At 38.5% G+C, this 27,606-nt stretch overlaps 1 protein-coding gene and 1 long non-coding RNA gene across 5 annotated transcripts in view; one reads left to right on the forward strand and one right to left on the reverse strand.

Annotated features, from left to right (window-relative positions):
* The window catches only part of LOC122644223 (2-alkenal reductase (NADP(+)-dependent)-like), a 31,247-nt gene extending 8,799 nt beyond the window's left edge, over positions 1-22,448 (forward strand). Inside the window, exons 1-7 of one of the 4 annotated variants that reach the window (XM_043837841.1) lie at positions 4,936-4,941; positions 8,989-8,990; positions 19,395-19,642; positions 20,376-20,553; positions 20,911-21,077; positions 21,622-21,704; positions 22,051-22,448. In XM_043837841.1, the coding sequence (XP_043693776.1) occupies positions 19,409-19,642; positions 20,376-20,553; positions 20,911-21,077; positions 21,622-21,704; positions 22,051-22,429 (1,041 nt within the window). In that variant the 5' untranslated portion in view covers positions 4,936-4,941; positions 8,989-8,990; positions 19,395-19,408 and the 3' untranslated portion in view covers positions 22,430-22,448. Of the gene's footprint in view, positions 1-1,729; positions 1,774-4,935; positions 4,942-8,988; positions 8,991-19,394; positions 19,643-20,375; positions 20,554-20,910; positions 21,078-21,621; positions 21,705-22,050 lie in introns of those variants that run through there. The other 3 variants (XM_043837840.1, XM_043837843.1, XM_043837842.1) reach the window with 3 other exon arrangements.
* LOC122644228 lies at positions 20,966-21,225 on the reverse strand. The gene is made up of 2 exons (XR_006330256.1): positions 21,182-21,225; positions 20,966-21,133 (listed from the first exon to the last, which is right to left on the reverse strand). It is a non-coding gene; the product is annotated as an uncharacterized LOC122644228 (long non-coding RNA).
* Positions 22,449-27,606: the final 5,158 nt, after the last annotated feature.

Below are 27,606 nucleotides of genomic sequence, written 5' to 3' on the forward strand. Positions count from 1 at the left end.
CTAGACATAGGGCCACGTGAAATGACCGCCATGCTCGCATGGAAAAGCAAAAATTCCTGAGGGTGCAACGGTCATTTTGTGCAGTCCTATGTCTGGGCGCAGGGGCCACGCACGGCATGCGACTAGGTAGAGTTATCTTTCCCTTATCTTTCTTTTTTTTTTTCAATTTTCTCACATCCCTCTTTTGTGCACATATCAAATCTGCACCATGATGGTGTGCTTTCCACAGGTTGAAGTAATGCTTTCCTTTGGGTTCTACTTTTTCCTTATTCTCTTGAGATCTTGCCTAAAGATCTTTGTTGCCTCTGTATCTCCTTGGCTTTACTATTGTTCTCTCTTCACCTTTTCAGTTCCACTTCTTTAACTGGTCTTGATTGATGCGTCCCTTTTCCCAAAATTTTCTCTTTCCCTTGGTTTTTTGAGTGATAGTTTGCTTGCATGATTGCCATTTTCCTATGCTACCTTCTGCTCATGCCGCTCTTCTTGTCTCTACTTCTTCAACTCTCTTCAAGCCCCTTAAGTATCTTGTCTTCTCTTTATTTTCTCTCATTTGTGTCGGCCCTTTACTTGGTCTTCTTCTCTGAAGGAAGTTTCCCTCTTTCCTATCTATTTCTTTGATGTTCTATTTCCGTTCTTCCCATTTCTACCTCTGTTTGCTCAGCTTTTGTTTCTTCCATTATTGGTGAGCTGTTGTTGGAAGACCTTCAATCACCTACTTTAGCTATGGCGTCATCACCATCAAACAAAGGGGTCCTTGGGGGTTCACCTAGTTTGAAACATCATGTGGTTCCCTGTGGGATCAGTGGGCTTGACTCTGGTGCTTGATATACTTGTACAAGTGATTGATCGGCTTGACTTACCATTCAACATGGTCTGCTTCTTTTTGGAGCCTCCCTCTTCTGTTCCACCGGTGGTTCCTTCTACTATATTAGACAATGTTCATCAGACTAGTTTTCACCCTACTGGGATTTTTGAGGGAATGAAAGCACCTTTAGCTTAAGCTACTCCTGTGGATGCACCTCACTGTCTGTTCTGCCACATCATCCCTATTGGGGTTCTCCGAATGCCATTTATGTTAGTCAAATAGCAGTCCATGGGATCATCTCCATGTTGATCATGGCTAAAACCTATGGTTGAATTTGTCTAGGTCAGCCCATGGTCTCCCATGGTGACCCTAGGGCAACCAATTATAAATCAATTAGGGTTTTACACCTCCTGGGTTAACCCATGGCTGCCCATGGGTGCTCTATTATAATTTTAGGGTTGCCCATGGGAACCCTGGTGCAACCCAATTAGGGTATGGTATAATAAACCATTACTCAATCCTTCTCTTTCTTGTCCCATAAAATTACGGGATCCCTAAGAGAGAATATTCATCTCTTTTCCATCCCATGGAAAGAGGGATCCATCCCATACCCGAATGTGCAGCGAAAAGAGATCGATTTGGTTGCTTTCACATCCCATGATTATCTTATAATTAAAATCAAGAGGAATTAACAAGAACTTGCTATCTTGTTGAGCCTCAAGTGTTGCTCCTCCAATAGACAGTGGTTCTTCCTCCAATGAGCACACCAGGTAAACAAACTTGAACCTCTAATGGAGTAGCCAAGATTCTCCAAGTCAATCCAATAATCTCCTAAGATCTTCAAGCACAAATCCGGGTTTCCAAAACCCTAACTCTCAAAAGCTAGAGAGCAAGAAGAAGGTGAGAAAAGAGATCAAAAGAGAGAGAGAGAGAGAGAGAGAGAGAGAGAGAGAGAGAGAGAGAGAGGGGTAGCACCCAAAATCGCCCAAGGCTGAAAATGTGGTGCCCCCCTCCACGTTTTTGAATGTTTAAATAGAAAGGTCTTCTAAAGCTTTGTTTGGTAAAACCCAGTGAGAGTTTGTTTCTCTCTCTACTCTTTGACTTGGAATTGTTTAAACCTAATGGGCTTCTAATTGGTGAAGAAGCAGAATCTAATAGGGAATGTTTAATTAATTATTTATTTTATATGTAATGGATAAATAAAAATAGCACCTTATCCAATAAATTAAATAAACAATTAATTAATTAACAAATTCCAATTATACCCTCACATAATAATCAATTATTATGTACCAACCCACCACTAATCAACATCATCATTATGGAATCTAGGGCATGTACGCATGTACTGCCAAACCCCATTCCATAAAACATGTCCATATGAGAGCATCTGTGTACGTGATCGGATCACGCAAAACACGATAAAATATTTTAAATGAAAACTACATATAATTTATCATTTTATGTATAATAGGTTTTGCAAAAATCATTTTAAAACGACACTAGAACCAGATTCCGATCCGACCATCCAGTGACAATCTCTATCTTGATGTTCGCCAATCGGGCAGTGGTGACTGTCTTGAGTAACTCTCTCACTCACGAAATGTTTGCGCATTCCTAGAACACCGGTTTTGACTCTCTTGAATCTTAGTCATTGATGATCCAAAGAATGCGTTCACATTTCGCAGTGATGAGGTCCTCTAAGGTACAGGTCTCGATGACACAAGTCTATCCCATCCTAGATCTGGCAGTAATACATGAGGGAATCGAAAAATAAGATTCTTGGTCAATGCACATTAATATGTGCACTCGCATTCATACCCTGACATCAACATATCTAGGCATATCCAATGCGACGACCATATGATAAGGTTGCCCAGCTCAAACCCTAGTCATAACTACCATTTTAAGTAAAACTTATGGACACATAATGCTCGAAAAGTTTATATCACATGTGATAATATTAATCCAAAATATATAAATGGTTCAATATAAAATAAACCAGACCGAGCCGGAACAAACCGGATTTGATGGACACATAAATCCAACAATCTCTATCACTCCGGGGACAAATTTTCAGCAAGCAGGAATCATTACTATCCACCAGCATTTTTATTACCCATGTGCTAGTTGTCCGAGTCATGGAAGCTCTTTATCCTTTCTACATTCTTCACTATTCTGTCTAGCTTATCTATTTCATTGTTCTCTCTTAATCGCAAAGCGCTGCTCTGTGAATCCTGTAAATGGTAAGTTGTCTGTGTTCTTTATTATTTTCTCTTGGAATGTCAGAGGACTTCTTGGCTCTTTCATTCGAAAATGCCTTTTACACCATTGTTAAAAGTCTCAACCTAAGGTTATTTTTCTTTGTGAAACTAAATGCTCGAATCCTAAAGGGCTTAAGTTAGCATCCTTCTTTGACTCATACCATTTTGTCGCTTATGTTAATAGTGAAGGTTCAAGTTGGGTTTTAGTGCACGGTATCCATACGGGGATCGGCAACCTGCAAAACCGATATGATATCGATACAGTATCGGCCTGGATTGGGCTGTAACAGATAAAATTACTCCTGAATTTCTTTAAAAAAATGATGTTTCTGATAATTTTACCCCTTGTCCATATTGTGCTATCGATACGTTATCGGCACGGTATCAGTATCGGTGACTAGAAAAACTGGTACGTATCGTCCGATATGATACCGATACTTAGAACCATGGTGCTGGGGAGCTAAAGGTAGATTATGGGTGTTTGCTTCTACTACTATTTGTGTGCATCATGTTGACGTCTGACAATTCTTTATTGCAGTTCATGTCATGGATTGCATCATGGGTAATTGTGCCTTATCTGAATCTATGCCCCCCCTCATTATGGCTTGCGATTTGATTGTTGGACCATGCTTTTTGATTTTCTCTCTTCTCTATCAGGTCTTTTCTGTATCATTGGTGACGTTAATGAAATTATTTCTCAAAAGGAGAAGGTGGGAGGGGTTGGCTTTCACCCCTCACCAGTAGCCCATCTCCTGGAAGATGTTCTCTCCAGGCTTAATTTGGAGGAAGTCAAGATCAATGGCTCTCATTATATGTGGTCTAGCTGTCAAAAACCACCAGGGTTGATTAAAAAATGCTTGGACAAGGTCTATGTTACACCCGCACCCGAAATATACCCTAATACCCCGGGGCAATTTAGACCTTACCCAAAGGGTAAGGCCATGGTGGCAATGGTCAACACCTATGACTGTGAACTTAAAATATTATTATAAGTGTCCCCTCAAAATCCTGGAAGTACGAGTCAAAGCCCCGCAGCTTTCCTTGAAGTTTCGGCCCTGACAGCAGCACCGGAGTCACGATCGGACTCACTCGAACTGAAACCGCTTGAGGATCCGCCCGTGTTGTTACCTGCCCTTTTGATTTATTTTTTTGTGGGACCCACATTCCCATGTCCCGGACCTCAGGGCTATGCCCCTGGACATGGTGGACCCCACCCTTGACCTTTGAATGTCGATTGTGCTATGTTGTGGGGCTCACACGGTTGAACTAAAACAAATAATGATTTTTCTTTTATTTGGACCAAGCCAAACAAGCCCTAGACTAAAACACATTTTTGGGCCTTAAGCTAAGCCAAACATACCTTAACTAATTGGACCTTAACACTTGGGGTCTTAAAGAAGAAACCAAACTGACCCTAAGGCCTAACTTAAGTTAAAATGAGTTTTGGGGTTTAAGGACCTAAGCAAACAAACCCTAAGGCCCTTTTTCTCTTTAAAAGAGAGGGCTTAGCCCAAGATTCTCTCATTTCATCCTTTCTCCAAAGAGCAAAATGTGGGAAGGAGAGGAAAAAAGGAAAGAGAAGAAGAAGAAGGAGAAGAAGGAGAGAGCGGGAAAGGGAAATCAACTCCCTCACTTACAGCCTCTTCCTCCCCTCTTGCTGTCCGGATAGGATAGAAGAAAAGAAAGGAAAGAAGGAAGAAGGAAGAAGGAGAAGAAGAAGAAGAAGAAGAAGAAGAAGAAGGAAGAGGGAGAAGGAAAGATTAAAGAAGGCTCACCTAGCCTTGTGCTTGCTGCCTCCATTGAAGGTAAGCCATCTCTCCTCCTCCATTTCTCTATTTCTCTAATTTCTAGCTTAGGGTTTTGGATTTTGGAGTTTGGATTTGACTTGGGTTCCACTTGGGACCCAATGTTCTTGTTGGGGACATGATTTTAGTCCCTTGGGATGCCTTTGCACACCCTTGCACCTCTCTTTGAAGTGCCATTCAACCAAGCCTTGCAAACCTAGGTTTTTCAGCCAAAAATCCAAGTTTGGGTTGAGGAATTGGACATAGATCATAGATGGCTTAATGTATTATGTCATTAGGATATTTGGGACCCTAATGAACCTTGGAAGTCATCCCTACAAGCCCTTGAAGCCATTGGGGGCATTGGGGATCAATTTGGATGAAGTTCGGACTTGAAAAACCCATTCCTACTGCGAGCGGATTAAGGACCGGACTCACCATCGTGCATCCTCCCATGGATCTGGCCCCTTGGGTGTGTCTCGGGTGTGTCTCAGGGTTCGAACGGATGCACAGACTGATTCACACAACAGAATCCGTTATTGAATCCACCCGTAGTTGACAGCATGACCACTGTTCAGTGTTTTGGCCATAACTTTGTCTATACATATCGTATCGACCTAATTCAAGTTGCGTTGTAAAATAGACTCAAAGGGCTATAATTTATGAGGAACCTTGGACCAAATCCGAATGAGAGACCATCAAAAGTGGGACAAAACCTAGCTAATATGTTTTGACAGCAACTTAGGAACATGATTGTAATCCGGTGACTTCGCCACGTTGTGGCTGCTTGAGTAAGACTTGATAAATATTATTTGGGGGTTAATTACCACATAAAGTGCTCCCTAAAAATATATTAATTAAGTGACCCATTTTGATGCCAAGGACTACTACCCTTGATGCCTTAAGCCCCACTTCCTCTTTGGTTTTAGGGATTAGAATCTTTGAAATTGGAAGTTTGACCCAGGGTTTCATTTAGAACCCAAAGGTATGGACCTAGTCTACTATAAGACTTTTTATTTGAAGCCTTGCCCTTTAATTTCATCCGACATTGTGCCCATTTCTGAAATCCCCTTTATCATCATTGGGTTTCAACACCCTAGAGCAACCATAGACCTCGGATTCTTGATGTTGATCTATTGAATCCCCCAACCCTTAAGAGGCCTCTATTGCAACTTCCTTGCTGTTCTAAGGGACTTGTGACCTTAACCTAGAAATGGAAAAGCCCTAAGGTGATTCCAAACCCTTGAATCCCCAAGACTAATGCCTAGGTTAAGCCATGGTAGCCTTGTTGGACCTTGAAGTGATCCTTTCGGATCCTATGGTCCCAATAACTTTAATGATGAAGCAGTGGAAGAGAGAGACTTAAGAATTTTGTATTATACAATAGTAACACTTGGGGAATCCTAATGGGATCCGTCCACACATATTCTAAAACTTACTCTCGCACCTTTAAGCTGTCAAGCTCGTACGGGAGAGCATGTACCAAAGCAAACACTAATAGACACCTTGAACATTACCCGAATCATTGGTGAGTGGGGGTTGGACTTTGTTTGTTCATTGAGTGATTCTATGTTTAAATGCCATGTTTCATTTGCAATCACTTTACTTGTCATACCTCATTCATAACGCATATTTGCATTGTTTACCTATGGTTATGATCATGTGAATGTTAGTTGATGGCTATATGTTGTGATTGTATTGAAAATGGATGAAATGATTATGTGATTGTTTAATGTCTCTCATCATGTATTATATTTGGCCTGTTATATGCCGTGTTGTGCTGGTACCCGGGTGATAGATGAAATGAGACATTGATGCACCCGAAATACCTCTCGATACGATAGATTCATATAGCCTTTTGCACAATATTGCAATTGTAATTTTGTTTGAAAGGGATACGGGAGGTAAATGTATAAGTTCCTACACCGTATCGCTTTATTGATAATCCAGCCCAGGGACCAAGGGTAGGTTCTGGTATCGTGGTTGGGATTATCGGAGGTTTGCTGGGAGACCGATGGTGTGTTTCGGGACTGGCAGGCTTCCACTGACGTAGTTAGGGTTATATCGTTGGGGATCGAGGGTAAGTTCTAGTACCAGCGATGTGGCTCTACTATGTTGTAGGTTAATGGTGTTGTATCGGTGGGGATCGAGGGTGTGTTCCGGTACCAGGGATACAATTCCATTACTCTACATAGCATAGCATTCATGTATACATTACATCTCATCATCATCATCATCATCATCATTATTCATATTACATATCATATTGCTGTGTATGTTGCATGACTGTAAATCGGATCTGATGTGCGAGTCATCATTGGTGGTATGGGATGTCAATCTCATCAGGTTTGACTTGCAGTCTCATATTTGTTGTGTGTGTTTGGTTCAATTTCCTACTCATTTAGCTAGTGGAAGCTCACCCCTCGGGGAACCCTTCTTTTAGAATGTGTTGTAGGTTTATATCGAGGTGCGATGGAGGACTTGGATGACACAAAAGCTGGATTATGGATGTTGATACTTTAATTGTTTTCTTTATTTAAAGCTGCATGTGTTGCTGTATTTTAATGTAATATTCTCTTTTTCTTTGTATTTCAAATTATCTTTTAATGTAGTATTTTTTAGATTAAGTATTGTACTCAAAGATAACCTTTTGTATATGTAATATCACTGCAGTTATTTCCCTAAATGAGAATCAGCGGTATTTATTTTGAGTCTTCCGCTACTCTGATATTAGTCCTAATTCTTGACTGTGTGACTGTGAGGTAAGCCACTACATCGAGATCCTGGCGGTGATTAGAATGTTGGGGAGCATCTTAGTCATACCCCTTTTATAATATTTTATCCCTTATTGGAATGGGGGTGTGACAGTCTATGCTTCTTCTGGTTGGCTAAACTTGTTTTCTTTTGCCTCTCTTTCAAAGTTACCCCCGATGGGTTCAAACCATAATCCTTTAATTCTTAGAACTCATAGGGTTAAACTTTTCTATAGAAAGCTCTTTCACCATCAAGATGCCTGGATCCACCATTCTGATTTTTTATCTTTTTGTGCTACTAACTAGGACAGTTTTGGTGGTCACAATCTTATGGCTAAGCTCTCCAGCTTCAGCCGCTTACTCACAAGATGGAAATATTTTGTGTTTGGTCATGTTGACCATTTAAGATTGTTGTGCTTTAATAATTATTTGCATATTGAGAATTCCCCTATTTCTCGTGACTCGTTTGAGGATTTAAGGAGAATCAATAAATATTTGCATTGGATTTTCTATGCTGAAGAATCTTTTTGGTTGCAGAAGTGTAGATGTCTCCATATCTTTGATGGAAACAGGAACACTAGGTTCTAACACATAATTTCTAAGCATAATTTTCGGAAGTAACACATTGAATTCTTGATTAATGTTGAAGGTAAGCATATTGTTGATGTCTAGGGCATGACAAAAGAATATGCCACTCACCTGAAAGACATTTTCTCCACTTCTAATCCTTTTAATCCATCATTTATTGAATGTTTATTTGATCTTGTGATTCATTCTGACATGGCTGACACCCTTTGCACTCTACCAAAGGATATTGAGATCTAAAATGTTATTTTTTTTTCTTTTGGACCTTTCAAAGCCCCTAGTATTGATGGTTTTTCTGGCTTGCTTCTACCAAAAATTAAAGCTTGATCAGTAGGGATGTCTATTGTTTTGTTAGGAATTTCTTTTTGAATGTTAGTCTTTCTTTTGGTGTCAATCACACTTTAATTTGCCTAATTCCCAAGAAAGAAGATGCCTCTAGTGTAACAGATTTTCGCTCCATTAGTTTATGTAACGTATCTTATAAGATTATTGCAAAAATCTTAGCCAACAAACGTAGGGGTTTTCTTAGTTCTTTTATTTTTCCTTTCCAAGCAGCCTTTGTGCTTGGGCGTCAAATTTTTCTGGTAATATTATTATTGCACAGGAAATTTTCCATTATCTTTGTCATATGAAAGGGAATGGTGGTTTTTTTGCTATCAAGCTTGATATGGCTAAAGCCTATGATAGGTTGGAGTTGGGAATTGTTGTGGCTATTTTTAAAAATTTGGGGTTCAGGGATGTTAATTTGGTCAAACTTGTGCATTTAGTTATGTTTCTTATTCTATTAAATTGCCTAGTAGTTCTTTTGAGTTCATTGAGCCTTCTCTCAGAATCTGTCAAGGATGTCCGCTGAGTCCTTATATTTTTTTAACAGCCATGGAGGGTTCTTTCCCGTCTTCTTTTTGCATATAGAGATCTGGGTTTTTTAGGGGTGTCAGAGTTGCTAGGCACGCTCCTAAGATATCTCATCTTTTATTTGCTGATGATACATCTATTTTTTGTCGCGCTAATACTGAGGACTTGTTATCTATGAAATCTATTTTAGATATTTTTTCTTATTTATCGGAATCTACTAATTTTGGAAAGAGTGACCTATATTTTAGTAAGAATGTTCCACCGATGGAGAGACAAAGACTCTGTGCTCTAAAAGTTATAAAAGAGATGCTTGTTGATGCAAAATGTTTGGGTACAAAACTTTTCTACCCCCGCGCGAGGATTGCTGGTCTTGGACATATTGTCTCAAGAGTAGAATCCTATCTTTTGATGTGGAAATCCCATCTACTATATTATGTAGGTAGGAAAGTTCTGATCCAATCGGTTCTAGCATCAATCCCTTCTTATTTGATGTCTTGTTTTGCCTTCCCAAAACATATTTGCAGTAAATTGGATTCCATTTGTTTGAATTTTTAGAGTGGCGGGAATGGAAAGATTAGATCACTCCATCTAATCTCTTGGTCCAGATGTTGTTCTCCTAAACTTGCAGGAGGCTTGAGGTTCAAAGATGCTGCCATTCAGAATAAATTATTATTGCTAAAATTAGGGTAGCGATTGCTTTCGGAGGGATCGGATTTTTTGGCCCAAGTCCTAAAGGCTAAGTACTTTCATAACTCTTCTCTTTTTGTTAAAATGGTTTTGGCCAAGATAGGCTTCTAGTCTTGGAATAGCATTATTAGAATTCTTCAAAGCCTTAAAAGTATGGTTTTTCGAAAGATTGGAAATGGAAAGTCCACCTATATTTGGTCAGACCTGTGGATTCCTTCTTTACCCGGTTCTTACCTTCTCCCTAGTGTTGTTGGTTATGATAATATGAAGTTACTGGATCTTCTTCTCGAACCTTCTAAGGAGTCCTGGCCGTGAAATTTTTTATTGGGTAATTGTATTACAATCACTTACAAACAATTGAAATAACACAAATTGTAATACAATAGCTTAAACAGTAGAAACTAGGTTGTTGTTATTTTGACCTTTGGCTGAAATCAGAAGATCAAATCTTGAATTTGATGTTGAGCCATACCCGCAACAACTTGAACAAGCTTTAAACAGAATTGAGGTTGAGTCACACTTGTGGTGCTGTCTTTAAGGTAATTGATGCCTTCTACTGCTAAGGATTGTTCTGCACCACTACCCCAAGATAAAACAACCTTCAACTAGAAAATAAAACAGTTCTTCTAGTCCCTTGAAGGAGCCAAGAGCTTCAGCACAACAATCCTCTAACCTTACACAGACTTAGAAGAAAAGAGGGGAAGAAAAATAAACCTCATGTGATTGCAATGTGTGGCCATAGATGCATATCAAAAATGTCTATTTTGTAATGTATTTGGTTGATTTTATATAGACCCAAAACCAACCTTTGCACACCTTTGGAATCCCCAAGAATAATCACCCACTAATGGCCAATTTAATTGAAGAAAAACTTATGGACATGAATTGAGAATTGATTCCTAATTCATGGTCATTCCCCACTAAAGACCATCAAAGGCCTTAAAAGGGAATAACATAATCTATGGCCATGAATTGAGAATTAATTTCATAAATAAAATTAATCTCAATTAATATTCTTGACCCAACTTACCACTCATAATAGTGACCATGAATGGATTTTAGGATACCCATAGGATATTACAACCCTTTGGAATTCAACCATTACTTCCTTGATCACATGGATCCCACACCATAACAAAGCAATCAAAACCTTTTTGAAACTTAAAAAATAAAATATATTTTAAATATTTTAAATCTAACAATTTTTCACAAGTTTCAAAACGGCACGAAAGACACATGCTATGACTGAATTAGACACTATATGATACATTGTTGTAGGTGTCTTCCGGACTTAAACCTACACTAAGTCTAATGGACCGCACTACAGAGTAGAGGTAGAGTCAGACTCTTTGAAACTTTCCTCATTGGTGTAGTTGACCATCCCATCAACCATATTCTATAGGTCAACTTTTGGGCTGCCCATCATATAACCACTTTGAACTTTTGAATCGGCCATGTCCCTTATTTTGAACTTATTTTGAACTCATCAGCAGCGGCCACACCCCCTATAATCACTTAAGTTAGTCCCTGGTGTGCACCACAACTGACACATCCCCACATTTGCTAGGATTAGACTAATTAAGAGCTTTATCGCTCATCCTCTTTCTTTGTGGTTGTACTATTTTTACCATCTATAGCTTGGAATGAATATTTATACTAGTAGTAGTACAAAACTGGTCAACCGGTGACTTCGTTTGTACCCTTTGAACCTAATTTAGGCATTTAGCCTCTTCACATAGGTAGGGTGTCTATCACATGACCTAAGGATTAGACCCTTAACCCTATTCCTGTAGATGCACTACACAAGTTTTTGACAGACATAGGCTTTGTGAATATGTCAACTTGGTTACTTTCTGACTTCACATAATCGATAGCTATCATTCCTTCATCTATGTACTGTCTCACAAGATTGTGTCTTAGGCGTATATGTCTCCTTTTACCATTGTATATCCGGTTCTTGGCTAGATGTATAGCCGCTTGGTTATCACAATGTAGTGATACCGATGGTGTCGATTTTTGCCACAAAGAAATATCCGCCATTAAGTTCCTAAACCATTCGACTTCCATTCCTGTCTTTTCCAAGGCTATGAACTCAGCTTCCATAGTAGAGCCCGTCTCACAAGATTGCTTTGTGGACTTCCATGAGATTGCACCATCTGCTAGTGTAAATACATACCCACTAGTAGCTAAGGACTCGCTTGTATCCGAGATTTAATTTGCATTACAATACCCTTCCAAAATCGTTGGTTTACCATTATAATGTAAACTATAGTTTATAGTACCTTTTAGGTACCTTAGCAACCTATCAACCGCGCTCTAATGTTTCTTACTTGGATTGTGAGTATGTTGACTCAACTTTTCTACCGCATTGGCAATATCTAGACGCTTACAATTCATTAAATATGTGATCGAACCAATAATTTGAGCATACCTTTTTTGATTCACTGGTTCACCTAGGTTTCTTTTCAAATGACACCGCATATCAAAAGGTGTTTTAACCGCTGAAATTTCATGGTACCCATACCTTTTAAGTATGTTTTCTGCATAACGGGCATGGGATAATGAAATATGATTTCCTTGCTTGATGATCTTGATACCAAGGATCACATCAGTCTCTCCTAAGTTTTTTGTGTCAAAACTAGATATCAAAAGTTTCTTAGCTTGATTTACTATTTCTAAGTTTGTTCCCATTATAAGCATATCATCTACAGATAGTAGTATAATACGTCCCTACCACCATAGAACCTGTTATATAAGCATATTTCAGTGTCGTTTACAATGGAATCATTTGAAATTAGAACCTTGTCCAATTTTTTATGCCATTATTTTGGTGCCTGCTTCAATCCATATAAGAATTTCTAAAGTTTGCAAACCTTTTGCTCTTGTCCAGTTACAACACAACCTTCTGGTTGCTTTATGTAAATTTTTTCCTCTAAGTCCCCATTAAGAAATACTGTTTTCACATCCATTTGATGGATGTTCAGGTTATGTATTGACGCCATTGCCAACATAATCCTTATCATGGTAATTCAAGACACTAGGGAAAATGTGTCAAAGTAATTAATATTAGGCTTTTGTCTAAACCCCTTGACTACAAGTCTGGCCCTAAAACGATCAAGTGACGCATCAACTTTTAATTTCTTTTGAAATATCCACTTGATTTCCAAAGTTTTGGACCCAAATGATAAATCCACCAATTTTCAAGTATTATTCGTCAAGATTGAATCTAGTTCACTCTTGATTGCCTCATTTCAAAAGACGGCATCCAATGATGTAATAGTCTCTTTGTATGTAAGAGGGTCATTGTCTACTAAATAGACAAGCTACTCATCATCAGTATATTTGGGTTTTTTGAGTCGTTTGCTCATCCTAGGTCGACTTTCGTCATCATTACTTAATTCTTGATTAGTAACCCTTTCATTTGACTCTATTTTCCCACTAGTCAATTAACTATCCTTACTTATAGGTAAGTTGGACTTAAAAGAAAATAAGTTTTCAAAGAATTCAACGTCCCTTGATTCTACGATGCTATTTGTTTCAATAACATCATCCATGGCTTTAATCACCATGAACCGGTATGTTGTACTATTTGTAGTATATCCCAAAAACACACAATCACATGTTTTTTATCCTACTTTTATTTTCTTGATATCTAGTAACAACGCCTTAGCCAAACAACCCCAAACCCGTAGATGTTTTAGACTTGATTTTCTACTAAATCATTTCTCTAATGGAACCATACCAGTCTTGTTATGTGGGATTCTATTTGACAGATAACATGCCGATAGCATGGCTTCCCCCAACATATCAAGTGGTGCACCTGAATTCAATAACATCGAATTCATCATCTCTTTAAGAGACCTGTTTTTTCTTTCGACAATCCCATTTGATTCCGATTGGTATGGAGCGGTTATTTCATGGATAATTCTATTTTCCTCATAAAATTTATCAAGGGTAAAGTACTCAGCCCCTCTATCGGTTCTAAGTCTTTTAACCTTCTTGTCAAGTTGATTTTCAACTTTCATTTTGTAAGAAATAAATACCTTTCCGACTTCATCATTTGATTTGAGTAAATATACCATAGTATATCTAGAGTAGTCATCTATGAAGGTTATGACATAGTTATTTTCTCCCCTAGACTTATATGACTTATAGTCACTTAAGTCACTATGGATTAATTCTAAGAGATCACTTTTCCTATCCATAGTCTTATGAGGTTTTTTGGTTAACTTTACCTCTACACAAGTTATACACTTGTTCACGAGGGGTTCCACCTTATCGTTAATCATGCTTAACTTGCATAGTTTTGTGATATATTTCACACTACTATGATCCAACATACCATACCACAAATAAAAAAAAGGTTAGAAGAGACAATCATGTAAGCGTAAGAAACACTAGTTTTTTCAATTACAATATTTTCAATGCTTAATATAAACAACCCCTCACTAAGGTATTCTTTTCCCACAAAAATATTATTTCTAGTGATAACCGCCGTATCACTTTCGAAACTTAATTTTATTCCTACTTTATTAAGCAAAGAAACTGAAATTAAATTACGCCTAATGTTCGGCACATGGAGAACATTGGTGAGAACCATAGTCTTTCCCGAAGTCAGCTTCAAAGTTACTTTTTTTTTTCCATAACAGGGGCACTTTGGAAATTTTTCATAAATACTTTTTCATCTTCTATACTCATGGAATAGGAGGAGAATATTTTCAGATCACCATAAATATGTCTTGTAGTACCTGTATCCAATACCCAATCCTTTGGTTTTTCAACCAAATTTGCTTCCGTGACCATAGCAATAAAGACGTTGTCTTCAACTAGGTTCACCTTTTCAGAATTTTTCTTCCTGAATCGACAATCTTTCTTGAAGTGCCTTAGCTTACCACACACAACACAAGCGGGTTTCTTCTTCTTGAAAGAAGGCTCATCATTGTCTTGACGATTCTTTCTTTTCTTGTTTTGTTTGTTAGTTTCTACCAAGTTTGCTTTTAGACGTCTTTTTTTAAGGTCTTTTTTTCTCTTATCCTTGTGCCGATTCTTTTCCTCAATTTTGATCGTTACAATCAACTGGTCTAAAGTCAATTCCGTCTTCTTATGTTTCATAGACGCCTTGAAGACATCCCAAGAAGATGGAAGCTTTTCAATCAAGGCTCCGGTCATAAATTCTTCTAGTAGAACCATATTTTTCTTTGCTAACTTTTCAATTAAAATTTAAAATCGATCAATTTGGTTGGAAACGGTGTCACTATCTTTCATAACAAAGTTTAGAAAGTTAGCCACCAAATACTTCCTTGAACCAGTATCCTCAAGAGAGTACTTTTTTACTAAGGCATTCCAAATCGAACACGCATACTCCAAAGAACTATACACATGGTATAAATCATTTGATAATGCGTTCAAGATCCGATTCTTGCACTAGTAATCTGTTTGAATCCAAGCCACCCTTTTGTCCTCTTTTATAGGATCATTATTTTTTTCTGGTATGGGTTCAGTCAAGGTAAACACCACCCCAACTTGGGCTAATGCAAACAACATCATTTGCCTCCATCATTTGAAATTGACCTCCAAACTGTTCAATTTTGTCAAATTCAGAGACAATCCTTAGCTTACCCAAATCCAAGATAAGCTCCGTCACCGACAGGATAAAGTTGATGGGAATTAAGTCAGCTATAGAAAAAAAAAAAATCTTCTTACCATTGTGGCTAACATGAACTCCGCCTTCTTGGTTGTTGATTGCTCTTTTAATACTGTTGTTTGAAGGATTTTCTTCGTTGGCAACTCCATCAATGACATTGTCGTTCGATGCATCATCCTTGTTGCTTACATCTTCAAGATCAGCCATGAGATCTTATAACAATTAATTACCTTAAACTTGTTGGGTAATTGTATTACAATCTCTTACAAACAATTGAAATAACACAAATTATAATACAATAGTTTAAGCAATAGAAACTAGATTGTTATTTTGACCTTTAGCTGAAATGAGAAGACTAAATCTTGAATTTAATATTGGGCCATACCCGCAACAACTTGAACAACCTTTAAATAGAATTGAGGTTAAGTCATACTTGTGGTGTTGTCTTTAAGGTAATTGATGCCTCCAACTGCCAAAGATTGTTCTGCACAACTACTCCAAGATAAAACAACCTCCAACTAGAAGATAAAGCAATTCTTCTAGTCCCTTGAAGGAGCCAAGAGCTTCAGCACAGCAACCCTCTAACCTTACACAGACTTAGAAGAAAAGAGAGGAAGAAAAATAAACCTCATGTGATTGCAATGTATAGGCATAGATGTATATAAAAAATATGTATTTTGCAATGTATTTGGTTAGATTTATATAGACTCAAAACAACTTTTGCACACCCTTGGAATCCCCAAGAATAATCACCCAGTAATGACAAATTTTATTGGAGAAAAACTTATGGACATGAATTGAGAATTGATTCCTAATTTATGGTCATTCCCCACTAAAGACCATGAAATGCCTTAAAACCTCATAAAGGAAATAACATAACCTATGACCATGAATTGAGAATTAATTTCATAAATAAAATTAATCTTAATCAATATTCTTAACCCAACTTATCACTCATAATAGTGGTCATGAATGGACTTTAGGGTACCCATAGAATGTTACAACCTTTTGGAATTCAACCATTACTTCCTTGATCACATGGATCCCACACCATAACAAAGCAATCAAAACCTTTCTAAAACTTAAAAGATGAAATACATTTTAAATATTTTAAATCTAACATTTTTTTTCTAGGTTCTTGGAGTTCTCAAATCTTACTCAAATTTATCTTTTTTGCATCAAGAGCGATGTTGTCTTATTTCATGTGTTTAATTTTTTGGCCTCCAAGGCTATGATCCATAAACAATCTTCTGCTAGTTATGGGAACAATGTAATTTCTTCCTTGATTTAAAACTTTGTTTTTTTAGTCATAAAAAAAAAAAATCTGCACCATGATGTTCGAATGGATGGAAATCATTGAGCATGACGTCGTAGTAAAAATTAATTAGAGAAGCTATAAAGGACTACCTTTGTTAGGGCCTTAAAAATCCAACCTTGAGTCCCCTTAGTTGGGCCCAGGCCCATACCTCGGGGCCTTAAAAATCCAACCCTGACCCGCTCTTAGGGTCGAGTCGGGCTGACCTTGATTGGCCCGGATCATGGGGAGGGCTGGGTTGGATTGGGAATAAAATTATCAATTTTTACATAAAAAATATAATAAAATATATTATACCACTTTTATCTTCATATATAATATATTAAATAAAAAAATGTGTGTGTTGTTTAAAGTTTATTATATATGCATTATATTAATATATATATTTTATAGTATAACTTAAAACAAGGGTTGGGCCAGGCCGGGCTCAACCCAAGACTTCATCCTTAGCCCGGCCTGACCTTGACTCAAGGCTAGAAATTTCTAGCTCTGACCCGCCCTCAGGGCCAAGGTATCTCAGCCCAGGCCCTGTTCGAGCTCAGGTCGGGCTTGGGCGGGTTCGGATCGACATGGCCAAACTTGTACCCCTAACCTCTTTTCTACTAGTATCCATGGTTTGTAATCTCGTTACCGGATCGAATCAGATCGGAATTGCCCAAACTCGGGCCAAATATGACACTTTTCCTGTTTTTATGTTGTAAAAGATTCAAGTTTTTTTTACCTATTTACCCTTGTCTATACATATGGATTTGAGTGGTATTGGTATCAATCCGACCAAAATCGGCTGATCCGATCGAAGATTAGGAACCATGCTAGTGTCTCATGCACTTGTTCCACTTGTACTCTGTGCACTGACAAGTGTTGTAAAGATAGTTCTCTGTCAGTATAATAGAAGTCTAATAAATCAAAAAAAGAAATGAAAATCTCCTCAACAACCCTTTGTTCTTAAGCTTTCTATATTAGTTAGTTGTCCATTGACAAGTTATAAAGGCAGTTATCTGTCATATTAGAAGTGCAATCTTTTTTTTTTTGGTAAAAATACTTTATTCATGAAGGAACAAAGTTTCCAAAGAGTCTACACTAGAGATAAGGAAATACAGCTTGGAGGGGAGTTATTCCAGATGCAATTTGATTGAGAGGCTACACCAAAGGAGACAATTAAGATGATCATCAATTCCGTTCACTTCTCTGAGAGTGTGTCTGAATAGAACTGTTGCGAATACGGGTAGTAGTGACCAACAATCATTGATTAACGCCGAGATCGTCCAAGGTATGGAATTGACTTTTCGAGAGAGAATATCTATGACCAGCAGATTATCGCTCTCGATGATCTAGTAGGAGAAACCCATGTTTGAGGCAGTAACAAGAGAGTGTCTGACTACCTTAGTTTCTGCTACTAGAGCGTCGTTCCAGCCGATCCCCAAAGAAAAACAGCAAATGAAAGACAAGTTGAACGATCTACATATTCCGCCTATACCTGCATTACCAGGGTTACCTTTGCTTGCGCCGTCCACATTAAATTTTACAAAAGGATTGGTTGGAGGGATCCATTTGACAAGCCTCTCTCTCTTGAGCAATCTTTGTGTGGAGTTTCTTGGATTAGATCTTTGGCAATAACGATGGCTCTATGAATGATGGACCTCGTATTGAATGTTGAATTTCTGAAGAGTAGATCCTAATAGTTGTTCCAAATGTGCCATAAGATATTACAGAGGAGAGAAACTTTTAACTTGTGATCCTTGTTATGGTAAGCTCCATTCCCTATGATATGAAAAATACTTTCAATGTTGTCTTGACTTTATAAAAGATCATAAAAACCCATTTGGCGCCAAAGATTCTGTATTATTGGACATTGTAAAAAGAGATGGTTGGCTGATTGTGGTTGACGTTGACAAATAGAGCAAAGAGGGTTAAGGGTTAGACCTCTTTGGTTGAGCATATTAGGTAAAGGGAGCCTCTAATGTTTAATTTTTCAGATTAGATATTGAATTTTTGGAAGAGTGGGAAGGTACTAGATCCTAAGCCAATTGTAAGGGGAGGGAAAGAGAGTATCCATTAATGGCAAAATTGTAAGCCGAGACAACCGAGAACTTGCTAGAGGATGTGACCGCCCAAATAAGCTTGTCAGGGGAGGAGAAGATAGGTAAGGGGATGGATAGAATTGAATAAGCAACATCTGGAGGGCACCAGTGAAAGATAAAATATCTCTATGCCCAAAAAAAATAGGATCTAAAAAATGGGCAATAGATGTGGGGGCATTAAGAGAGACAGGGTGTGGAACTGTTTAGGGAGGATGATTGGGATCCAAAAATCTAACCAAGGATTAATAGAAAAGTCATTACCAATTTGATACGTGATGGAAAAATCCTTTACGTAAGAGATCACGTGCTGAGCAGATAGACTTCCATTCCCAAAATAGGAGTGTAATCAATCAAGAAAAGAAATGGAAATCTCCTCAACAAACCTTTGTTCTTAAGCATTCTCAGAAGCCACGATCAGTAAGAAAGAAGTCGGAAGTCGGAAGTCGGAAGTCGGCACTTTTTAAGTTGCAGACACATGGCGTAACGTCTCTGAATTGTGAGGTGGTCTTTATAGTTTAAGTCATTGGGTTTCCAATGAAACCTAAGAGAGAGAGAGAGAGAGAGAGAGAGAGAGAGAAACATAAAGTGGAGAGAACAATAAAGGGTTTCTTTGATCTTGAGGAGAGAAATCAGAAATGACGAAGGGAGAAGTGGTTAGTAACAAACAGGTTCTGTTGAAAGATTACGTTGTTGGGATTCCGAAAGAAACGGACATGGTTCTGAGCACTGGAATCATCAAGTTGAAGGCTCCCCAGGGTTCGGAAGCAGTTGTAGTGAAGAATCTTTACTTATCTTGCGATCCATACATGAGATCCTTATTGCAGAAGCACGATAGGTTCAGATTTTTTCCTTCTTACACGCCTGGCTCTGTAAGATTCAGAATCGTCTTTCTTTGACAGTTTTGATGTATTGTTCCTTTGGATACTGTCTTGTGAAATTTTCAGTTCTGAGTTCTGCTAATATAAAATTAAATAATTGACTCGGTTATTTGTTTACTTATTTACTGAGGGGAAAGGGAGAAAGTGTGGGGTTCCTGATCCGATCCTGTAGGAATAAAAAAACAAAGAAATTTAAACCTAGTTCTATGGAACAACAGCTCCTCTGAATTTGGGTAAAATTTCTCTACTTGGTTACTGTAATTTCATACTGTAGAACAATTAATTCACTGAGTGGAGTCAACTCAGTCATTGTTCAAGTAAACAAACTCGATTTCTATGGATTTGGATTTTGATTCAGCCAGAATCAACCTGAACCCTAGAAATTCAGTACAAATTGGCCAGAAGCAGCCGAAATCGGAATTGAGATCAGTCAATTTAAAATCTGATTCTGATTCCTCAAACCATGAGCTCAGCTAAATTCAAGACATGGAATGATTTAAATGGTGAACTTGATCTTTATAGGATCTGAGGAAACTTGATTTTTATAGAAACTTTGAATGACAAGCTCAGGTTTCAGAGAGGTGGTCAGATTTAAGATTGTTGTTAAAGCTCATAAAAATGTAAAATCTATGAATTAGTTGTTGAAACTACGACATTTTTTGTTTACTGGCAACTCTATCTCTCTATGTTTGAACTTCATTTGTGACTTGTCGAAAACATACAGGTTATAACTGGGCATACTGTGGCTACAGTGGTGGATTCTAATCATCCAAACTTCAAGGAAGGTGACTTGGTGTGGGGGATAACTGGATGGGAAGAGTATAGCCTGATTACAGAGACAAACTTTCTGCATAAAGTTGAACACACTGATGTGCCACTCTCCTACTATACAGGAATACTTGGTAAGTCTTTTTTGTTTCAATTCATGAAGCATATATACATGCCTGTGGGTGTTAACTAAAACAGAGCTGTTAGTATCATTTTTGATTTGTTTTACCCCTTTATAATGTTATGAAAAGATAAGAATAATCCTCTCTATGCTTAGAATTTTATGGAAGGCTGGGATCAGGGCTTCCTCACATTTCTATAGCTCCTATTTTGCTGGGCCATTGGGGCTTGGTACATTGCTGGTACCAACCATCCAAAAGATTTCTTGGTTTTTTTATTATCTTTTTCCTGGTTGCATTAACATCTACCTATCTTAATGCATCATGGATTAAACTCAATTCATCTTAACTGTACATTTTTTTGGTTCCTAGGGATGTCTGGTTTGACTGCTTATGCTGGTTTTCATGAGGTGTGCTCTCCCAAGGAAGGAGAAAATGTGTTCATATCTGCTGCATCTGGTGCAGTTGGCCAACTTGTCGGACAGTTTGCTAAGTTAATGGGTTGTTATGTGGTTGGAAGTGCTGGAAGCAAAGAAAAGGTGAGTCTTCATCATATTCACTTCTTGCTGTGAAATGTTGACCCGGGATCAATCTTCTAGTGGCTTCCATTCTGGTTCTATTGTACCAGTTGCATGATTGTAACTTCTAGCCGTCAGAAATATATGTTCTTTGCCTTACTGAAAAAATAAATTATACCTAATGTGGATGTTATGGTCTTCCAAACGAATCTGAATGGTCAATCGTTAGGAGATCTAATTTGGTCATTCAAGGCCTTAATTTCCTTCCTAAATGGTACCTCTTATCTACACACGAGGAAAACTTTCTAAATGGATGGAAGACATCTCTAGACATTTGTGAGTGTGCTTTTTTAAAACAGATCGATAGTCTTGCTATGTTTCTAAAAGAATTGAGAGCCCTTTTTACAAAGTTGCAAGTGGTTTTGTTTCTATGGATTCACAGTACATATTACTGTAATCACTTTACTTTCTTTAAAAAAAAATTTATTTGACAAAAAAATGAAAAAACTTGAAAAGAAGAGAGGATTATCAGTGGCTAATGATTTCTTTTGGGCTGAAAATTAAGGTTGATCTGTTGAAGAACAAGTTTGGATTTGATGAGGCTTTCAATTATAAAGAAGAGGATGACTTGGATGCTGCTTTAAGAAGGTCTGTATTATAATCTTTATAAGAGAAATCTCAATATTATATCGAAGTTGTAGTCAAAGGTTGCTCCATAACTCGTGTCTGGAAACAGCCTCTCTGCGAAAGCGGGGTAAGGCTGCGTACAATATGACCCTCCCCAGACCCCGCAGTGGCAGACTGGGTACGCCCTATTATGTCAAAGCTGTAGTCAACTGAATAATATGAATGTTAGTTTTCTCTTTGAGATTGCAGATACACATCAATCTTTGAACTTTATTTACTTGTCTGTATTTGGGCCATGTTTTTAAAAGTTCTTCTCTACCTTGTTTGAAATTTTGTTTGTAATTAAAATTTTCTATGTTCTACCCAGGTACTTTCCTGAAGGCATAGACATTTACTTTGAAAATGTTGGTGGGAAGATGCTTGATGCAGTCCTCCTCAACATGAAAATTAATGGCCGCATTGCTGTGTGTGGGATGATCTCCCAGAGTAACCTCGAAAAGCCAGAGGGTGTGCACAATTTGTTTTGCCTTGTTAGTAAGCAGATTCGCATGGAAGGGATTTTGGTTGGCAACTGGCTTCACCTTTACCCCAAGTTCCTTGATTTTATTGTACCTTTTATCAAAGAAGGGAAAATTTCTTATGTAGTAGATACTGCTGAAGGCCTTGACAAAGCACCTGGAGCTCTGATTGGACTCTTCAGTGGCCGCAATGTTGGGAAACAGGTTGTGGTGGTTGCTCGTGAATGATTACTACATTTTGTAATTCTATCCGACTTACCATTGAGGACATGCTAAGATTTCGAAGAAAACTGATTTGCATACTTAGACAAGCTAGAATTGCGATAAGATGAGGAACGAGAGTTGGGTTCACATTCTCGTACAAGAATGGGTTTCAACCATCCAGATGCCATCCTTCCACCATGTGCCATCTGGATGGTTGGAACCCATTCTCATATGTTAATGTTTAGAGAGAGAGAGAGATCCTCTTTGGCCAAGGAGGCCACACAGATTTAGTTCTGCAGAGTTTCAATGCCATCGTTGAATCCATGATGGAATCCCAATCCCAGAGGTAATTTGAATATTTTCCTATTTTCTGAGCTTTTCTTACTATTTCTAGATTTTCCCTGCTTCCAGAATTTTCTCTGGTTTTTCTCCTTTTTTTTAATATTTTTCTGGATTCTTGAACTCCAAAACTTTCTTTTATTTTTAACTATAGGGTGTATATATCGAAAATAAGGGGGTACAGAGCCGCAAACAGTGTTTGGCCTTCCAGGTGGCCTTGCCACATGGCAGCCCAAAAATTGCCCGAAATGGAATTTTTCGGTAGTAAATTTTTGATAACGATATCTTGCAACCTGTTAGGTCAATTTTTTGCGAGCCATATACCGTTGGAAAGGTCTTTTCAAGTACTATCCAATAATATAGATATTAGATGTAAATTTGTCTTGCAACATAGTTAAAATTGTAGTTAAAATGAGGAGACCCGTAAAACTATAATTTACATGAAATTCACACCTGAAATCATTCACAAGAAAATCAAAACTTGCCTTGAGACACCTAATCTCGCTGCCACGCACTTTTGCGCTATTTATCATGGACAGCGACTCCCTCTATTACTAATTCTCTTATCTCAGTTACTCTTGCCGTTTCTTTATTATCTATTGTTTTCCTTGTTTCTTCCTTCACCTAACCCAGTTACCGGAGTAAGTGACTAAGGCCGCTGGAGTCGACAGGTGCCTTACCAGGCTTGGGATATTACGTTCAGCTTGTGCTTTTTTCCTACTCCTCCATCTGTTTCATCTTTAATCCTCTTTCTCTCCTTCTTTTCGGTTCCTTTTTATTCGGTTTGTTTCTCTTGCTGTGTTTCATGAACTGCTCTGGTTTGTTTTCACCATTGTGCGTTACTGGGGAAGTGGTACTGCTGATCTGAGATCCTCGCACTCTTTCCTGCTAGGCCTGCTTGATCAGTATTGTTCTCTATCTGAGGCATACTGGTTTTGCTAATGTGCAGTACTAATCTGTGTTTTTTTCTTTCTTTTTGGTTCTGAATGTGGATCTTGGACCTGCTGTATCTAAGTGATATCCAAGAAGTTGCATTGTGTTACTTCATTTTTTCACTCTCTATGTCTTCCCGTTACCCCAGGAGAGCTTAGTTGGTGGGTACTCGCCGACAGTATCGTGGCCAGCCAGCTTTTGGTTACAGGCACAGAGGATCCCACAATTTTTCTTCATCTTCCTTTTCTCTTCATGCCCGTGGAGCTTAGCTCTTCATTCAGGATTTACGTCACCCTAACAGTCGTGTTTTTGAGGATCCGGTCATCTCCAGTAACGGCAACCTATTTCTCTTTGGCTTCTCTGTTGGTTGCCCCAAGCCATCTAACAGTACTTTGAAGGAGCTATTTTCCGCACTTTGGCATCCACTGGGTTTATTATCCTTTTCTTCTGTGGATGAGGGGAGGTTTATGATAGAACTTAATTCGGCTGCTGCTCGTGATCAACTTATGTCACTCAGTCCCTAGTGGTGTGGGGAAAATATTGTCAATGTGATTCCCCATAATTTTGATGAGGATTTATTTGCTGCTGAACGTGACTACGTTCCAATTTGGGCATAGGTCAGCCCTATTCCACCTGAAGCCTTTTCCTATGATGCCATCAAACAGGCAGTCTCTTGTGTTGGAAAAGTGATTGAGCTTTATTTGAAAACCGATCTGGATCTCCCTCCTACAGTGGCCAGGGTTAAATTGTTGATCAAGTGGAGGTGCCCACTTTGCATGCATTCAAAAATCAGAACTTGTAGGGGAGAATTGCTCCCAGTTATTATAAAATACGAAGCCTTTAAAATTTGTGGTCGATGTGGCAGAATCTGTCATGACATAAGCTCCTGCCCCACCATTTTTGGACCATCTAGTTCCTCTTCTACTGACACTTTTGCGGGCCAGTTTAATCAAGCTCTCACAACCCCCCTCCAAGTTAATTTTATTGGTTACCAGGAGGATAATCAGCCAACTGAATGACAGATTGATACTGTGTGCCTGATTGATTTGGGTTCCTCTCCCGAGTCTTTGGTTCAAAGGCCTGTGAAAGAAGGCCCAGTGGATGGTGATTGTAATGCTGCTATGGACTGGGAGGGAATTGACTGTTTAACCCCTGCTTCCCCGTTTTTGGGTCATAATTCTGGCTGTTTCCAGGAACTGATGATCGATCCTTCTCTTAACTCTTCTGGATCACTCCCTGTGGCACCTACTGCACTGTTACCTATTACCTCACCCACGGAATCCAGTGATGACTCCTTTATCAATGCCTTTTTAACTGAACCAAAATCTGACTCAATTTCTGCTGATGTTTTACCCAGGGAAAGAGATATTTTGGACACTCTTGAATCTGGTGGCTCTTCTTCTATTTGTAACCCTACCCCTCTACCCTTGGACCTTAATCCTCACTTTGGTATTGCTTCGGATCCTGTGCCTGTTACCTCTCATCCTCACCCACCTTTGGAGTTCTCTGCGGGCCTTCCTCTTAGACAGCTCAATACCAAAAAAAGAAAATTTTCTTTCTCCCCTCTTCCCGCTTCTATCTCAGCAGAAACAGCATCCCTGAAATTGCTTCTTGATCATTACCTTCATTCCATGCGTGATCCTACCACTTTATTTCAATTTCTACATGCTTGGATTGAGGAGTCTTCTAACCACACACTTGGCTCTACAAGTTTTGCTGCTGATAGTTTTATCCCACCTGGCTCGGCAACTGGAATCTCTAGGGGTCCTCGGTCACCGAATTCGGTATGTCTCTTCACTGCTTTTGTAGATTTCTTTAATTGTTCCTGTATACTGTTTATTATGCTTCTGTGTTCTTCTGTCAGCATCTGGGTTCTCAACCAAAGGGCTTTGAGAAGAACTTTCTCCCCCCGTCGGTATAGATTTTGTATGTACTTTTTCTGTGGTTACTTTTTTATTTTCATCATGCTCATTTTATCTTGGAATATTAGGGGTTTAAATAATAAATTTTCTCTAAATTGTCTTCACTTGCATGTTCAAAAACATCAACCTGATATTATTTTTCTTTGTGAAACCAAGTGCACGGATCACTCCAAAATCCGTGCCTCCCAATCTTTGTCCAATTTCATTTCTTGTTGTCATATTAATAGCTTTGGTACTAAAGAGAGGGTGGTCTGTGGCTCCTTATTAAACCCCAAATTAATATAATTTCTGTGGTGCATTCTTCCCATTTTATTGCCATAAAAATTTTGGACGGACCTAACCAGGTTTTTTGGCTCGTCTGCATTTACACTCCACCCCATGTTGTGGCCCGAGCTTGTTTCTGGTCTGAGTTATCTTCATTCTTAAAACAACTGGATATTATGGTTTGCATCATTGGTGATTTCAATGAAATTCTTCAGCCGGAGGAAAAAATTGGTGGAAATCCATTTAAACCATCTCATGCTAACCTTAGTTTAAACAACCTTATACATGATCTTTCCCTAGAAGACATTCATTTTAGAGGACCTCGGTTTACCTGGTTAAACAAACAAAAACCCCCTCGACTTATTAAGGAGTGTTTGGACCGTGCTTTGGCCTCCCCCTCATGGCTATCTACATACCCTAATGCCAATATCACTAGATTATCTCCAATTGGTTCGGATCACAATCCCATTTTATTGTCTACCATTGGGGGTCGTCCTTTTTACAAAAAATTATTTCACTTTCAAGATGCCTGGACTTATCACCCATCCTTCCCAAATTTCTGCACATCTATCTGGCAGGCCAATTCATATGATCCCATTAACTGCAAACTTTCCAGCTTATCCAATGCTCTTCGTATCTGGAACAGGGAAGGTTTTGGACATGTTTCCAATCTGAAGCACTCCCCATCTGATTCCTTCTTTCAAATGTTGGAAAGCATGTTCCCAGATAGACAATATCTTCAACTTACCGCTAACCGTCTGCAGTGGATCTTCCAAGCTGAAGAGTTGTTTTGGTTACAAAAATCCAGACAGATTTACGTTAGGGATGGCGACAGGAATACAAAATACTATCACTCTGTGTCCAAAATCAATTTGCGGGCCAGAAGGATTGACTTTCTGATTGATGATCATGGTCAACAGGTAGAGGATCCTAAGTTTATAGCTCTTTTATTTGCTGATCATCTCAAATCGATTTTTACCTCTTCGGAGCCTTTGGATCCTAGTTTCATTGAATGTCTTTTCCCTAAGGTTATCTATAAGCAGGATTGTAACACTTTTGTTTCTGTGCCCACCCGTCAGGAAATTAGAAATGTGTTGTTTTCTTTTGGTCCCTTCAAGGCTCCAGGTCCTGACGGGTTTCAAGCGGTGTTTTTTCAAAAGTACTGGGATCTGGTGCAATATGACTTAGTTTCCTTTGTTTCTAACTTCTTCCTAGATGCTACCATTCCCTCAGGTACGAATCATACCCTTATTTGTTTAATTCCTAAATCTGTTGATGCACATAAGGTAGGGGATTTCAGACCTATCAGTTTATGCAATGTTACTTACAAAATTCTTTTAAAATTAATTGCCAATAGACTTAAGCCCATTCTGTCTTCTATCATTTCCCCTTTTCAAGCTGTGTTTCTACCTGTGCGACAAATCTCTGATAATATTATCCTAGCCCATGAGATTTTCCATTTCTTTAAATATATTAGGAGTAAAATGGGTTTTGTGTCTCAAAATCGATATGTCTAAGGCATATGACAAATTTGAATGGGGTCTAATTACTTCTCTTCTCAATTTTTTGGGTTTTGGTAATCATTGGAGGAATCTCATCAATGCTCTTATTTTGACCTCTTCTTTTTCCATTAAGTTGGATGGTAGTCCCTTTGAATTTTTTCATGCTTCTCGAGGCGTTCGTCAAGGCTGCACTCTCAGTCCTTATCTTTTTATAATTGCCTTGGAAGTTTTGTCTCATTTA

This window comes from Telopea speciosissima, chromosome 10 (genome assembly GCF_018873765.1).
Source record: "Telopea speciosissima isolate NSW1024214 ecotype Mountain lineage chromosome 10, Tspe_v1, whole genome shotgun sequence".
Lineage (NCBI taxonomy): Eukaryota > Viridiplantae > Streptophyta > Magnoliopsida > Proteales > Proteaceae > Telopea > Telopea speciosissima.